Genomic DNA, 13,914 nt, shown 5'->3' with positions numbered 1-13,914 from the left:
ATATTTTGTTGAGCCCACCCTACATAGGTAGGAATGATCACCAAAATGAAATAAGAGAAATCAGAGTTCGAACAGAAAGATATAGGTGTTCGTTTTTCCCGCGCGCTGTTCGGGAGTGGAATGGTAGAGAGATAGTATGAGTGTGGTTCGATGAACCCTCTGCCAAGCACTTAAATGTGAATTGCAGAGTAATCATGTAGATGTAGATGTAGAAAATAAGCATTAGGAGAAAGTAACGAGACTGGAATTAACAGGCTAATTAGCTAAGGAGACAGCCAAGTCTAAAATAATTCTGGAGGACTTCTAAGGAGGTATAGCACGAGAGGCGTTCGACAAGTAATGCAATACATTTTTTCCACCAAATTTCAGTAGAAAAATGCGGAATATATTGTGGAATATCATGGAATATTCCCACTTAAGCAGGTAGAGTTTCATAAAGTTCCGATAAGTGGCGCGCTATACGTAGCCTTCAAAATGGCGGCTACAGCGGAGGAGCGTTCCAAGCAGGGAGCTGCCAGTGAGTTTCTTTTGGCGGAAAACCAGAGCGTCGCAAGTGCTTGGGGGATGTCTAAGAAGACCTCTCAGTAAACAAAAGCAAGGTGTGTCGTAAGGCGAGGCGTACGTCATTATCGCGACATGGTCGTGCAAACCCGTACGATATCCCGCATGACAGCCGGCTGCACACATTTGCATCTCCTTCCATACTGAACGTGCGGACACTCTCATTCGAGGTGATTGACGGATCACAATCAGACACCTCGCTGCACAACTAAACGTCTCTGCTGGTAGTGCTGACACACTCGTCGACCAGGTGGGGTATTCAGAGGTGTGTGTGTGTGTGTGTGTATGTGTGTGTGTGTGTGTGTGTGTGTGTGTGTCTGTGTGTGTGTGTGCGCTAGGTTCCTTGCCGCCAATGCACCGTACGACTTCCATCTATTTGGCCCAATGAAGGATTAACTTCGCGCGACACAGTACGTGAATGACTGGGAGGTTATTGACGCAGCAAGACGTTGGCTATGACGTTGACCAGTAGAGTGGTACCATACAGCTACACAGGCTCTCATAACAAGCTGGCGTAAGGAAATCGTATTACACTAAGATTATGTTGAAATACACTCCTGGAAATGGAAAAAAGAACACATTGACACCGGTGTGTCAGACCCACCATACTTGCTCCGGACACTGCGAGAGGGCTGTACAAGCAATGATCACACGCATGGCACAGGGGACACACCAGGAACCGCGGTGTTGGCCGTCGAATGGCGCTAGCTGCGCAGCATTTGTGCACCGCCGCCGTCAGTGTCAGCCAGTTTGCCGTGGCATACGGAGCTCCATCGCAGTCTTTAACACTGCTAGCATGCCGCGACAGCGTGGACGTGAACCGTATGTGCAGTTGACGGACTTTGAGCGAGGGCTTATAGTGGGCATGCGGGAGGCCGGGTGGACGTACCGCCGAATTGCTCAACACGTGGGGCGTGAGGTCTCCACAGTACATCGATGTTGTCGCCAGTGGTCGGCGGAAGGTGCACGTGCCCGTCGACCTGGGACCGGACCGCAGCGACGCACGGATGCACGCCAAGACCGTAGGATCCTACGCAGTGCCGTAGGGGACCGCACCGCCACTTCCCAGCAAATTAGGGACACTGTTGCTCCTGGGGTATCGGCGAGGACCATTCGCAACCGTCTCCATGAAGCTGGGCTACGGTCCCGCACACCGTTAGGCCGTCTTCCGCTCACGTCCCAACATCGTGCAGCCCGCCTCCAGTGGTGTCGCGACAGGCGTGAATGGAGGGACGAATGGAGACGTGTCGTCTTCAGCGATGAGAGTCGCTTCTGCCTTGGTGCCAATGATGGTCGTATGCGTGTTTGGCGCCGTGCAGGTGAGCGCCACAATCAGGACTACATACGACCGAGGCACACAGGGCCAACACCCGGCATCAAGGTGTGGGGAGCGATCTCCTACACTGGCCGTACATCACTGGTGATCGTCGAGGGGACACTGAATAGTGCACGGTACATCCAAACCGTCATCGAACCCATCGTTCTACCATTCCTAGACCGGCAAGGGAACTTGCTGTTCCAACAGGACAATGCACGTCCGCATGTATCCCGTGCCACCCAACGTGCTCTAGAAGGTGTAAGTCAACTACCCTGGCCAGCAAGATCTCCGGATCTGTCCCCCATTGAGCATGTTTGGGACTGGATGAAGCGTCGTCTCACGCGGTCTGCACGTCCAGCACGAACGCTGGTCCAACTGAGGCGCCAGGTGGAAATGGCATGGCAAGCCGTTCCACAGGACTACATCCAGCATCTCTACGATCGTCTCCATGGGAGAATAGCAGCCTGCATTGCTGCGAAAGGTGGATATACACTGTACTAGTGCCGACATTGTGCATGCTCTGTTGCCTGTGTCTATGTGCCTGTGGTTCTGTCAGTGTGATCATGTGATGTATCTGACCCCAGGAATGTGTCAATAAAGTTTCCCCTTCCTGGGACAATGAATTCACGGTGTTCTTATTTCAATTTCCAGGAGTGTATACAGTTTTTTTAGCCAAAAGAGTGGGAAATAATGTGGTTTGTTGGAATCCTGAATAAAACCAACCCGTTTTCGGGAAACAAGTGTTGCATTACTTATTGAACGTCCTCCTTATAATGATGCATGTTGACTACCTCCACAGAGCAAAGAAATCTTGAATACGACACTTGTTAGATAACGCCGAGGATAGGTAGGTGAAGAATGGGTGTGAACAAATGGTTGATCGGTGTAAAGAACAGAAAATTGAGAAGGGAAGAGACACAAACATTCTAGGAAATAAACTGTTCGTGACACAGGAAATGAGGAGGAGTAGGAAAAATGACGAACAAATCTAAATGAGGTGGGAATCCCTGAAAGAAAGACAAAGCTCTCAGGAGACCCTGTTCGTTAAATTTAGAGAACCAGTGTTCGTAGACGACCGTGTGACCATCACGCTGTAACCAACGTATGTTTCGCATAGGAAACGTGAGAGGAAGATGAGCTATCAGGGTTCTTACGGAGGCATTTCGACGATCATCTTTCCCTCGTTCAAAACGCTACTGAAATGTGAATGAAAACAATATTGATACGACGTACTCTCCGCCAAGCTCTGTACAGTGGCTTGCGGAGTATTTACGTAGATGTAGAAATTTATGGTAAATGGAGAGTGGAAATAAATCCACGCCAGAGATGGGAAAACAATTTTTTTTTTTTTTTTTTTTTTTTTTTGCTTATTTTCTCGAATATCATAGCTCACTGCCGGCTATGGCCCTGTAACACTGGTCTCCTTTAATGACGACGTTCTGTTTTATTTTTAACTGTCTCGTGTTTCTTTGAGATGTTGAGAGTGCTAATGGTGAAAACCAACGGATGCTGGTGTTTGCACACAGGTGGAGCTGGATGGCCACGATATCCGGAAGCTGAATGTTGGCTGGCTACGGTCGCAGATTGGCGTGGTGGGACAGGAGCCGGTACTCTTCCAGACCAGCATTGCAGAGAACATACGCTACGGACGAGACGGTTCAACCATGGAGGAAATAATAGAGGCAGCCAAAATGGCCAACGCGCATGACTTCATTTCCAAGCTCCCGCAGGTAAGCTCTAGACGTATGCTACTATTCAGCAAACCATGGTTCGCATTTATACAGTTACTACTTTTTCTACCGTTTCGATTCTATGTTTCTTCTGTTTGTATAACGTGTCAATGCTTCACTTTTGTTTCTTCAGTGCTCAGTACATTGTTCTGCAGGGTGGAGCAAATAAAAGTGGCCTGGAGAGCAGAGTTCCAGGGTACAAAGAAACACAGTAGAGGAAAGTAAATATAGTACTAACCTGGTTAAACATAGATACAAAGAAGGTAACTGCGAAGAAACCGTGGGTAACAGAAGAAATACTTCAGTTAATTGATGAAAGAAGGAACTACAAAAATGTTCAGGGAATTTCAGGAATACAGAAATACAAGTGGCTGAGAAATGAAATAAACAGTAAGTGCAGGGAAGCTAAGACGAAATGGCTGCATCAAAAATGCGAAGAAACTGAGAAAGAAAAGATTGTCTTAAGGACTGAATCAGCATATAGATCAAAACAATATTTGGTGAAATTAATAATATACAGAAGAATGGAAAATAAAATTGAGAATGTGTTGGATGACGATCAGTTTGGCTCTGGGAATGGTAAAGGCACCAGAAAGGCAATTCTGACGTTGTGGTTGATAATGGAAGCAAGACTAAAGATTACATAAGACACGTTCATAGGATTTTTCAACCTAGAAAAAGCGTTCGATAATGTAAAATGGTGCAAGATGTTCGAAATTCTGAGAAAAATTGGGATAAGCTACATGGAGAGGCGGGTAATGAACAACATGTGCAAGAGCTCAGAGGGAATAATAAGAGAGGACGGCCAAGAACGAAGTGCTCGGATTAAAACAGGGATGTAGTCTTCCGCCCTTACTGTTACATCTGTACAACGAAGAATCAATGGTGGAAATGAAAGAAAAGATCTGGAGAGGAATTAAAATTCAAGGTGAAAGGATTTCAATGATATGATTCGCTGATGACATTGCTATCCAGAGTGAAAGTGAAGAAGAATTACACGATCTGCTGAGTGCAATGATCAGTCTTATAAGTACAGAATATGGATTGAGAGTGAATCGAAGAAAGAGAAAATAAAAAGAAGTGGCAGAAATGAGAACAGGGAGGAAATTAACGTCAGGATTGATGGTGACGAAGTAGATGATGTTAAGGAATTCTGCTACCTAGACAGCAAACTAACCAGTGATGGTCGGAGCAAGGAGGACATCAAAAGCAAACTAGCACTGGAAAAAGCGCATTCCTGGCCAAGAGAAGTTTACTACTAACAAACACAGACCTTAATTTGAGGAAGAAATTCCTGAGAATGTACATTTGGAGCGCAGCATTGTATGGTAGTTCAAAAATGTTCAAATGTGTGTGAAATCTTATGGGGCTTCACTGCTAAAGTCATCAGTCCCTAAGCTTACACACTACTTAACCTAAATTATCCTAAGGACAAACACACACCCATGCCCGAGGGAGGAGTCGAACCTCCCCCGGGACCAGCCGCTGTATGGTAGTGAAACATGAACCGTGAGAAAACCGGAAAAGAGGATAAAAGCATTTGAGATGTAATGCTACAGACGAATTTTTTGGGTTGATAACGTAAGGAACGAAAAGGCTGTGCGCAGAATCGGTGGAGTAAGGAATACGTGGGAAACACTGACAAGGAGAAGGTACAGGATGATAGGACATCTGTTAGGACATCAGGGAATGACTTCCATGGCAGTAGAGGGAGCTGTAGAGGGAAAAACTGTAGAGGAAGACAGAGATTGTAATGCATCCAGCAAATAATTGAGGACGTAGGTTGCAACTGCTACTCTGTCGTGAAGAAGCTGGCACGGGAGAAGGATTCGTGGCGGGGCGCATAAAACAAGTCAGAAGAATGATGATTCAAAGAAAAGAAAAAACAAACAGAAAAAACCGGGCCATAACAGATGTTGAAAGGGACTACCATTCGTCTCTTGGAACTTTCGGGCCGTGGTTCGGAATAGTATTTGAGTTGAGAAAAACAGAGCCTGTCATCCTGTCTGACGCCATTTTCGGACTAAGCGTTTCATGGCACTCTTTGCTGGCACTTCGACACCATTAAACGTCTCAGCAAACAACTGACCACACGGTTTCCACTACTTCGTTGTCACGTAACTTTCCACAACGAATACCCGCTGCTCCACTGTGAGTACCGTCGTCCCCTTTGCAGCGCGCCCCGGATACTGTCACTGCCAGCAATACGCTCTAAACCCGTGTGAATCACGCGGTGGAGGTACACATGTGCGCGTCACGGGGTATGGTTCTACGCATACATACACGTCCAATCACATCCAGTCATCCGATCCACTTTTATTTGCCCCACCCTGCACAAGCTCTCCTCGACTGCACCTTTCATTTTCTATACACATAAATAATCTGAAGGACAGGGTAAGCAGCAGTCTGCGACTGTTTGCTGATAACGTTGTGGAGTATGGGAAGGTGTCGTCGTTGAGCGACCAGAACGACGTCAGATGACTTAGACAAAATTTCTAGTTGGTGGATGAACGCTAGCTAGTTCTAAATGGAAAAAAGGACGTAATTTAATGCAGATGGGAATGAAAAATAAATCCATTATGTTCGAATGCAGCGCTGGTAGTGTGCTACTTCACATCGTCACGTCGATTAAACATGGAATGGACTATAGTAAGGTATACTGGAATAATTTTAGTAACGTGTGGTTCATCTGTGAAAGAGACCGCGCATAAGACACTAGTGCGGCCCTTTGAGTACTGTTCAAGTGTTTGGGATCCGCACAAAGTTGGATCAAAAGAAGACATCGAAGTAACTCAGAGGTGATCTGCTGGATTTTTTGCCAGTAGGCTAGAAAAACATGCAAGCGTTGCGGAGGTGCTTCTGGAACTCTACTGAGAATCACTGGAGGAAAGGAGACTTCCTTTTCGAGAAGCACTGATAAGAAAATTTAGAGAATTGGAATTTGATGATGGCCACAGAATGATTCTACTGCCGCCAACGTACGTTTTGCGTAAGGGCCATGAAGATAATACACTACTGGCCATTAAAATTGCTACACCACGAAGATGACTTGTTACAGACGCGAAATTTAACAGACAGGAAGAAGATGCTGTGAGATGTAAATGATTAGCTTTTCAGAGCATTCACACAAGATTGACGCCGGTGACGACACCTACTACGTGCTGACGTGAGGAACGTTTCCAGCCGATTTCTCATTCACAAACAGCAGTTGACCGGAGTTGCCTGGTGAAACGTTGTTGTGATGCCTCGTGTACCATCACGTTTCCGACTTTGATGAAGGTCGGATTGTAGCCTATCGCGATTGCGGTTTATCGTATCGCGACATAGCAGCTCGCGTTGGTCGAGATCCTATGACTGTTAGTAGAATATGGAATCGGTGGGTTCAGGAGGGTAATAAGGAACGCCGTGCTGGATCCCAACGGCCTCGTATCACTAGCAGTCGAAAAGACGGGCATCTTATGGGCGCGGCTGTAACGGATCGTGCAGCCACGTCTCTATCCTTGAGTCAACAGATGGGGACGTTTGCAAGACAACAACCATCTGCACCAACAGTTCGACGACGTTCGCAGCAGCATGGACTATCAGCACGGAGACCAAGGATGCGGTTACCCTTGACGCTGCATCACAGATAGGAGCGCCTGCGATGGTGTACTCAACGACGAACCTGGGTGCACGAATGGCAAAACGTCATTTTTTCGGATGAATCCAGGTTCTGTTTACAGCATCATGATGGTCGCATCCGTGTTTGGCGACATCGCGGTGAACGCACATTGGAAGCGTGTATTCGTCATCGCCATACTGGCGTATCACCCGGCGTGTTGGTATGGGGTGCCATTGGTTACACGTCTCGGTCACCTCTTGTTCGCATTCACGGCACTTTGAACAGTGGACGTTACATTTCAAATGTGTTGCGACCCGTGGTTCTACCCTTCATTCGATCCCTGCGAAACCATACATTTCAGGAGGATAATGCACGACCGCATGTTGCAGGTCCTTTACGGATCTTTCTGGATACAGAAAATGTTCGACTGCTGCCCTGGCCAGCACATTCTCCATATCTCTCACCAATTGAAAACGTCCGGTCAATGGTGGCCGAGCAACTGGCTCATCGCAATACGCCCTCACTACTCTTCATGAACTGTGGTATCGTGTTGAGCTGCATGGGCACCTGTACACGCCATCCTAGCTCTGTTTGATTCAATGCCCAGGCGTATCAAATCCGTTATTACGGCCAGAGGTGGATGTTCTGGGTACTGATTTCTCAGGATCTATGCACCCAAATTGCGTGAAAATGTAATCACATGTCAGTTCTAGTATAATATATTTGTCCAATGAATACCCGTTTATCGTCTGCATTTCTTCTTGGTGTAGCAATTTTAATGGCCATTAGTGTACTAGAGAGATTAGGGCTCGTATGGAGGAATAGAGACAGTCCCTTTTCCCTTGCTCTGTTTTCGAATGGAACAGGAAACCTCATTTCATACGTTATCTGTCCATTTAATGTTTAGCATCACGTAATCTGTGGTATTGCAAACACTATACTTTTAATCTTTCCACAGTTGTGACTGCGTTCCGCCTACATTTACGCGACCGATGTTAATTTACAAGCTGTTTCTGTTGCATTAAATATGCAGTTAATGTAGTCCATTCCTGCACAACCATCGACCTTTCGCTCAGTATATTTTAGTTATCTCACCGTTAATAAAATAGCTCCCCTGAAAACAGAACATACTTCATAAAGGCACCAAAGCGTTCACCACTTAGTTGTTCTTGAAGCTTTTGAAGAATTCAGTTTTATTTCTCAGAAGTAACAATTATTTTGTATCGCAGCCATTTGATGTATAATGGCGGTTATAATGCAAAATATAGAGACGTATTGTTTACGATTTTGTCTCTTTCTTGAGCGTATTTCAGTCACATGCAGCACGCATTTTCAATTGCCACTACATGTTCATTACATTTGAAACGCGTCAGACTGGCGCCAGCCCGTCGTTTAATTTTTCGGATTACGCTTAACCAGTCTTCGATGATGCAGTGGTGAGACGGAAACCAGATGACATCTTGCTAGGTCCATGAGAGTGCAAAATTTATGGAATGTTACGCACGCTTTGAGAAAAGCCTGCACACGACTTCCTGTCGTCGGACCATGGAGCTTGTTGAACCAATTATTCAAGAAACGATCAGTAGATGATGCCCAAAAAATTAGACGGAATGGGAGATCGGAAGTCGTGTTCCGAGAAAAGCTTTGCTCCTATTGGTCAGGGCAGCAACGTTTCACGAGAGTGGCAATTTTCCGCCAGATTATTAGGATTTTGCAGCTTCACATTATCGCGGCGCAAAAACTGTTCCATAAAATTTCTTCTTCTGAGAAGTTGAATTAATGCGGCTGCACTTCCGAAATTTTGTGGAACTGTTAGAATTTTGTATAATTGAAAAAGTAAGTGATTGGCTAGCAGTTAAATAGACTATTCGGAGGAGCGAGGTACATTTTTGTTGCGTGGTATCCAGAATATAACTACCACCGGAGTAGAGTTATTTTGGAGACAGGTAGATTTTGGATTCGGGATGAGAGACATCGATTGCGACTTTAGAAACTTGGATTTAGACTTAGGAAGACAAACCTTGGTTTGGAGACTTGGAAAATGGCCATGGCTGTGGAGATTTTGGTACTGGATTTCGTTTCTCCGGATGGCGGATGTACGAGTAGACCACATTCTCGTGACGAAGAAGTATGGTAAGATCACGCTGCCAAGCTGAATGGCGGATGAGAATAACGAGAAAGATGTAGCTGTGTTTCTTCGTAAAGTTAATAGGACGTCGTTTTAGAGTTACTCTGGGTACTTGGTGCCTCACTCATGGTTCGGGCACTTTTTGTTCCTACATTTGAGTTTTTTTGCGCCACAGTAGATGGATTCAGTCATCATTTCCGATGCCGAATCACTTATTGGATTTATCTCAGAGGATTGATTACCAGATACCTTTCTCTACCCTTTCCACGTGGATGTTACCGTTTAGTGTTTATACTTAAATTATTTTATTGCAAGTATTTGTGTACCAATTATCTCTTATCTCTGTAGGTTTGTAGATGATACTTGGTTTGGAGGTGATAGGGTACCATTTCTGAATCATACTGGTGTTCCTGTTTCCACTTTTATAACAAAAAATTATGGTCAAACTAGACCTATCTTTAATTTCAGCATACAGATGAACTCCATAGCTTCCTTTATTACCACTAATTTCTGTTAGGACCACACTCTGGACTCATCTGTTAGGGCGGCGTTGCTTCCGTTACGCAGTTTTTCACTTCATACCCGAGTCCGTGTGGGACAATCTGCATATCGTGGGGTTCATTCTGTGCAGATCAGAGAGGCATAGTTTACAATTAGCCGTAGCATAATGGCGTCTTACGCACTGTAGGTGCAGCATATCTGAACCGTTCGAAATGACATAGTCATGTCATTGTATCTTCAATGGTTCAAGTTCTTTTCATTTTAGTGAATTTCATTCCTGAATTACATCGTTGATTGTTAATGTCATAAACTATCGGTGGTCTAAAAGTCACATAAGAATAGAAAAATATTTAATTTCTCTTACTTCCAGTGGGGATGTTGAAAGTAAAGGGACAGCATTCGACGTTCCTGTCATGAACCTGGGTTACTGGTCAAGGCATTTCATGTTGTTTGTGAAATGTAGCTTTTCCAGCGGAGTGAGTCACGGTTAGTCGTTAAACACGTTGAAAATCAGTTTAATCATTACAAGCGGATGCTTTCACAATCATCATCCGCCATGGTAAAATTGACTCATACAGGCGAGTGGCTCTAGCAGACGCTGGGACACTTAAGCTGCCTATTGTGATACGTCAGAGGTGCGATACCGCACGCCATTGTGCAGATACGACGAATGCAGTCTGTGTTCCATGGTTTTAACATTTTGTTTTGAGTCATCGGTATTCTTACAGGTTTGATTGCACTATTGTGCCAGTCTCTTCCACCTGCACTTATACTTACACCGTACTCAATTAGTCCGTGAATGTTTCCGATATGTGTCTTCCCTAGTAGTTTTTACTCCCTACAGTTTCCTCTAGCACCAAGGAACTTAATCGCTGGTGTCGTAACACATGTGCAATTATACTCTTCCGTCTTTTTGTCAATGTTTTGCGTATCTATGTCTACATCTACCTCTACACATATACTCTGCAAATCACATTTAAGTGCCTGACAGAGGGTTAATTGAACCATCTTCACAATAATTCTCTGTTATTCGACTCTAGAACACCGCACGGAGAAAACGAACACTTATATCTTCCAGTGCCAGATTTGATTTGCCTTATTTTATTATGATAGTCGTTTCTCCCTGTGTAGGTCAGAGTCAACAAAATATTTTGCACTCGGAGGAGAAAGCTGGTGATTAAAATTTCGTGAGAAGATCTCGCCGTAACGAGAAACGCCTTTGTTTTTAACGATATCCACCCCAAATCCTGCATCGTGTCCATAAAACTCTCTTCACTATTTCTCGATAATACAAAACATGCTGCCCTTCTTTAAACTTTTTCGATGTACTCCGTTTACCCTATCTGGTAAGGATCCCACACTGCGGAGCAGTACTCCAAAACAGGACGGAAAAGGGCAGTGTACGCAGTCTGTTGCATCTTCTAAGTGTTTTGCCAATAAAACGCAGTCCCTGGTTCGATTTCCCCAGAACATTTTCTGTGTGGTCTTTCCAATTTAAGTTGTTCGTAACTGTAATTCCTAGGTATTTAGTTGAATTTTCTGACTTTATATTTGATTGATGTATCGTGGCACCGAAGTTCAACGGACTCCTTTTAGTACTCATGTAGATGATATCACACATTTAATTATTTAGGGTCAATTGCCAATTTTGGCACCACACTAATATCTTTTCTAAGTCGTTTTGCAATTGGTTTTGATCTGATGATGACTTTACTAGGCGGTAACGACAGTGTCATCTGCAGACAACCTAAGACTGTTGCTCAGATTGTCTTCTAAATCGTTTATGTAGAGAAGGTGCAGCAGAGGGCCTTGGGGAACGCCAGAAATCGCTTCTGTTTTAGTCGATGACTTTCCGTTAATGACTGCGAACTGCGACCTCTTTGACGGGTAATCACGAATCCAGTTGTAGTAACTGATATGATATTCCATAAGCACGCAGTTTTATTACAAGCCGCGTGTGAGGTGCGGTATAGAAAACATTCTGGAAATCTATAAATACGAATCAGTTTGAAATCCCTCGTCGATAGCACTCAAAACTTCGTGTTTCACAAGAACGATGTTTTCTAAATCCGTGTGTCAATAGATCGTTCTCTTGGAGATAATTCATAATGCTCAAACACAATATATGTTCCATAATCCTGCTGAATATCGACGTTAACGATATGGGCCTGCAATTTAGCGGATTACTTCCGTTGCCTTCCTTGAACATTGGTGTGACCTGTGCAACTTTCCAGTCTTTGGGTAGGAGTCTTTCGTCGAGCGAGCGATTGTATATGATTGTTAAGTATGGAGCTATTGCAACAGCATACTCTGAAAGAAATGTGACTGGTATCGAGTCTAGACCAGAAGAATCACTTTTATTGAGTGATTTAAGTTGCTTCACTTCTCCAAGGATACTACTTCTAGGGCAGCTGTTCTTGATTTGTGTGGCCGAGCGGTTCTAGGCGCTTCAGTCTGGAACTGCACGACCGCTACGGTCGCAGGTTCGAATCCTGCCTCGCGCATGGATGTGTGTGATGTCCTTAGGATAGTTAGGTTTAAGTAGTTATAAGTTCGAGGGGACTGATGACCTCAGATGTTAAGTCCCATAGTGCTCAGAGCCATTTGAACCATTTGTTCTTGATTTGAATTCTGGAATATTTACTTGGTCTGTTGTGGCTAAGGAATTTCGGAAGGCTGTGTTTAGCAACTCTGCTTTAGCAGCACTGTCATCGATAATAATTCCATTGCTATAGCGCAGAGAAGGCATTTGAATGAGTGTTGTCGCTAGCATACTTTACATTCGACCAGAATGAGAGATGCTTTATAAGCGTCTCGCATTGAAGTCTGCACCAAATTTCGACTTTCTGTCAAAGATCACCAATCTTGGAGATTTTGCATTCGTTTAAATTTGGTATGCTTTTTTCATTGTTTCTGTAACAGTATTCTGACCTGTTTTGTGTGCCGCGGGGGATCAGTTACATCATTTGTTATTTTGTTTGGTATAAATCCCGCAATTTCTTTCTTCACCGGTTCTGCGGAGAACCTCATTCCTTACTTTCTTCCAGTCCCCTAATTACCGACATCCTTCTGTGGCACATCTCAGACGCTTCGAATCTCTTTTCCGGATTTCCCGCAGACCATATTCTCTACCACACAATGCTATACGGGAAACGTACATTATCAGAAATTTCTTCCTCAATAGTAGACATCTTTTAAACAGGATTGCCTTATTTGCTTGTGCTAATCTGCTTTTTTATGTCCTCCTTGCTTCGTCCGATATGTTGCATTTTTTCTCCAAGGTAGCAGATTTCCCTAATCAACAATTTTGATGTTAAGTTTGACGCTAATCTCATCTGCTACTCTTTATAAGTTTCGTCTTTCTTGGGTTTAAGTCAATAATTTTAATGTTAAATTTACCGCTAATTTCATTTCTGCTAATCGTCATAATTTTTGTCTTTCTCCGATTCACTCTAGATTCATATTATATACTGATTAGACCGCTCGTTCCAGTCAACAGATCGCGTAATTCTTCTTCACGTTCACTGAGCATAATAATGCCATCGTCCAATACTATCGTCGATATCCTTTCACCTCGAATTTTAGTCTCACTCTTCAATCTTTGTTTTATTTCCATCATTGCTTTTTGGATGTGTAGATCTTTCAGTAGGGACGAAAGACTGCTTCTCTTACAGTCTTCTTAATCCAGGTGCTTCTTTCTTGTTCCTCCATTCTTGTCATACCCTCTTTGTTCCTGTACTTACGGTATATTTCTGCCCGTCTTTCCCAATACTCCTATAGTTAAGATAATTTCGAACATCTTGTAGCATTTCACACTAAATAATGTCTTTATTAGTTCAACATATGATATTAATGATAAAAATTCCTTATAGATATTGTTCAGTCGGTCTTTATCTGATGTTGTACTTTCTGCACAGATGTAGATGCTCAAGTTATTTCTTTCATTAGGTTTGTAGTTGTGTGAAATAAAGCTTGGTGCAGGCTACAGTTCACTTATCACAGAGAGCCTGAGAGGTGCCCAGCCACTAGATAGCCGTTTTCCTGTATTGAATCTGCGCTCACAGCAGCAACATGT

General features: G+C 44.0%; 1 protein-coding gene across 1 annotated transcript in view; it reads left to right on the top strand.

Moving 5' to 3' along the window:
• Window positions 1-13,914, top strand: part of LOC124607104 (ATP-dependent translocase ABCB1-like) — a 185,515-nt gene that overhangs the window by 81,453 nt on the left and 90,148 nt on the right. The window contains exon 11 of the mRNA XM_047139301.1: window positions 3,406-3,609. Within this exon, the coding sequence (XP_046995257.1) occupies window positions 3,406-3,609 (204 nt within the window). The remainder of the gene's footprint in view (window positions 1-3,405; window positions 3,610-13,914) is intronic.

The sequence above is a fragment of the Schistocerca americana genome, chromosome 3 (genome assembly GCF_021461395.2).
Source record: "Schistocerca americana isolate TAMUIC-IGC-003095 chromosome 3, iqSchAmer2.1, whole genome shotgun sequence".
NCBI lineage: Eukaryota > Metazoa > Arthropoda > Insecta > Orthoptera > Acrididae > Schistocerca > Schistocerca americana.
This window is presented reverse-complemented; position numbering and strand designations above follow the sequence as displayed.